We start from the raw sequence: 2808 nt of genomic DNA, 5'->3' as shown, positions 1-2808 counted from the left end.
GAGGGGCGAGGGCGGTTTTGAGGATGACGTGGAGGAGGAAGGCGATGAAGGCAAGAACGAGGGGCACGGGGGCGGCGCACTTCGCCAGGTGAGGTGGGGGCTTACTGGCGCGGGGGGGGGGGCGCCTCTTCTGACTCTGGATTTGCACTTGCGCTTGACCAAACCTCTGCATGCCGGGTCTGCCTTGTGCCAACTCATCCCTGGTGTTTGCGCAGGAAACAGCGGAGGAGCGCGGCCGCCGCGTAGCGTCGCAGTGGACCAGGGACCCCGCGGCCGCGACCGCGTCCCACACAGCAGCAGCAGGCGCAGCAGCAGGAGCAGCAGCAGCAGGCACAGCGGGCACAGCAGCAGCAGCAGTAGCAGCAGCAGCAGCAGCAGCAGCAGCAGCAGCAGCAGCACCTGCCGCGCTCCACACGGCTCCGGCGGCTGCCGTGCGGGCAGCGGCTGCACGGGCGGCTGCTGCGCGCGGCGCAACGCTCAATGCCGCCGCAACACGGCCGGCAGGTGGCACTCAAGCAGCCGCAAGGCCCGTAGCTGCTCCCCAGAAAGGGGCCCGCCTTAGGGACCCGCTGGTGCCACAAGCCCCGAAGCTGCAGGAAGCTGCCAAGCAGCTGCCAGAGGCGCACCCGGTGCGCCTGCGAGCTGCCACAGTCCGCGCAATCGCGGCAAGATACGCAGGGGCTGACGCCGCAGGGGGGGTCGAGGGGGTCGAGCGGCAGCCCTCGGGGCTTTCGCATTACATGCTGCTGCTCCCTGTGGCGGCGCTGTGGGGCTCCATGGCGGCGCTCGCAATCACCCTGCCACAAATGAGGCGGTTGAGCAGGTGGGGGTGGCGTCACAGGGGTTCAGGGGCTGCGCACGCCACCCAGGCTTTGCATTGGATCATTATCAGATCATATGTGTTCGACCTCTGCCGTCTTTGCTTTAGTGTGTTTGTGTGCAAGAGGGGCCAGTCGGGAAGGAAAGTCTGTGTGTATCAAGCTGGCGCTGCAGGCACCCGCCACCACCCCTTTCCTCGGCCGCAGGAGGCGCAAGTCGCAACTGCAGCAGCCCAAGGGCGACCGTGCAGCTTGACGGGCACCTGATCAGCTTTGCTTCAGTCTGAACAAGCAGCGGGAAAGTTGGGGGCCTCGGTCCTCGCCGCTGTGGTTTCTTCTGGCCGCAAGGCGCCCCGGCTGTCCATCTGCCAGGGAGCGCCACGCGGCTCAAATAGGTTGGCATTCCTGGCATTCTTTGCGTGGCTGCCCAGCCGTAAACTAATCACCTCCACTCGTCAGCAAAGCCACCATTATTGCTTTGCTGCAGCCACGCACGGCTGTACCATACGCACGGGTCAACAGCCCATACATGTCCCCCAACGCACATGTCCACACATTGCGATGCAATAACCATGCATGCATGCTTTGAACTGCTGGCTGCTGTTGTGACGTTGCAATCCCATTCTTGCGTGGTCATGTGAGCGGCTGCAAAGCCTGCAGTGTCAGCAGCTGTTAATCCCTGAACCTGGCTTCCATAGCACATGCACTGTTCACCCGTAAAACTCTGCTGGTGTTTGGCTGCACAGTGGGAACAGTCACTGGGCCGTCTCAACACACCAGTTGCAATGGAATCAATCAAGTTTGTGGGCTTTCAGCAATGTCGTCAACAAAAGCAAGTTATCATAGTGTGCAGGAGTGCGTAGGTGCAGCAAGCGTAGTGCCTCCAAGCGCGCCAGCACCACAAGTTTACAAAAGCAAGTCATTGTTGAGCAACCGCAGCACCCGCCGCCCCACCAGCCCCTACCTGGGCCGCGGCCCCCAACGCGTCCAGCCCCACCCCGGCTGGCCCCGCCACACCCTCGGGCTCGCCCGTGGCAACCCCCACTGCAGCCTCCGGCCTCGCAACCAGCACCGCCGGCCACCAAGGGTGGCGGAACGGCGCCACCGCCCTGCCCGGCGCCAGCCAGTTGTCGCGAAAGTGAAAAGAGTTGATCGCGTGCAGCAGCCGCCCGCAGCTCGGGCGCGCCTGGACGTGCGCGCAGCCCCGCAGGCCGGACAGGCGGTGCTCGTGCACGCTTGCAGGGAACGTGCAGGCAGAGGTGCTCCATGCCTTAGACCCAACGTGGGGTACCGCCTCAACGGCCCTATATGCAGCCAAACGGCTGGGCCCCAAGCCGGAACGGTCGCCGTCCGCCCACGACCACCCGCCGTCCGATGCATTCGCGCCGGCCAGCGCTGCCGGCGGCTCGCGGGCGCGCCACACGCTCGCCTCGTCCCCGCCTGGGCAGGCGCTGCCCGAGGAGCAGTACACGGCAAACCGCTCGAACGTGACGCCGTCCGCGCCGCCGCCGCAGTGCCGGACCAGCGCGCGCAGCGCTGAGCCCGGCGGCATGGCGGCCGCCGGGTGCTGGGTTGAGTCCTCAAGCAGCAAAAACTCGTCCACGTCAATCGGGAGCAGCCCTGCGTCCCAGCCCCACAGCGCCAGGTACGCGTGGCTAAGCCGCAGCCCCTGCGCGTCCCAGGGCAGCCAGGCCACCTTTGGGAACTGCGCCCACCGCACGACGGCGACGCGGTAGCTGCCGAGAAGCTGCATGAACGCGGGGTCGCGCGCCAGGCGGGTGGCCTGGGCGGGGTCGTAGTACAGGATGTGGCCGGTGAAGCCGACGCGGCGGTGCCACTCCAGGTGCTCACGCAGTCTCAGGACGTGGGTGGTGAGGTCATCGTTCCACGGCGGCGGGACGGACAGCAGCACCCAGCTGGTGGCCGGCAGCCGCCCTGGCTGCGCGCGCGGCGGGGCGGCCGCCGCGCAGTGGTCGCCGCCGTTGCTACC

At 66.6% G+C, this 2808-nt stretch overlaps 1 protein-coding gene across 1 annotated transcript in view; it reads right to left on the bottom strand.

The window, feature by feature from the left end:
* Positions 1–1737: 1737 nt before the first annotated feature.
* Positions 1738–2808, bottom strand: part of MNEG_6727 (hypothetical protein) — a gene marked incomplete at both ends in the record, with an annotated part of 1823 nt that continues 752 nt past the window's right edge. The window contains one exon of the mRNA XM_014044804.1: positions 1738–2757. Within this exon, the coding sequence (XP_013900258.1) occupies positions 1738–2757 (1020 nt within the window). The remainder of the gene's footprint in view (positions 2758–2808) is intronic.

This window comes from Monoraphidium neglectum (assembly GCF_000611645.1).
Source record: "Monoraphidium neglectum strain SAG 48.87 unplaced genomic scaffold scaffold01122, whole genome shotgun sequence".
Lineage (NCBI taxonomy): Eukaryota > Viridiplantae > Chlorophyta > Chlorophyceae > Sphaeropleales > Selenastraceae > Monoraphidium > Monoraphidium neglectum.
The sequence above is the reverse complement of the archived record's forward strand: the minus strand, read 5'-3'. Positions and strand labels throughout refer to the sequence as shown.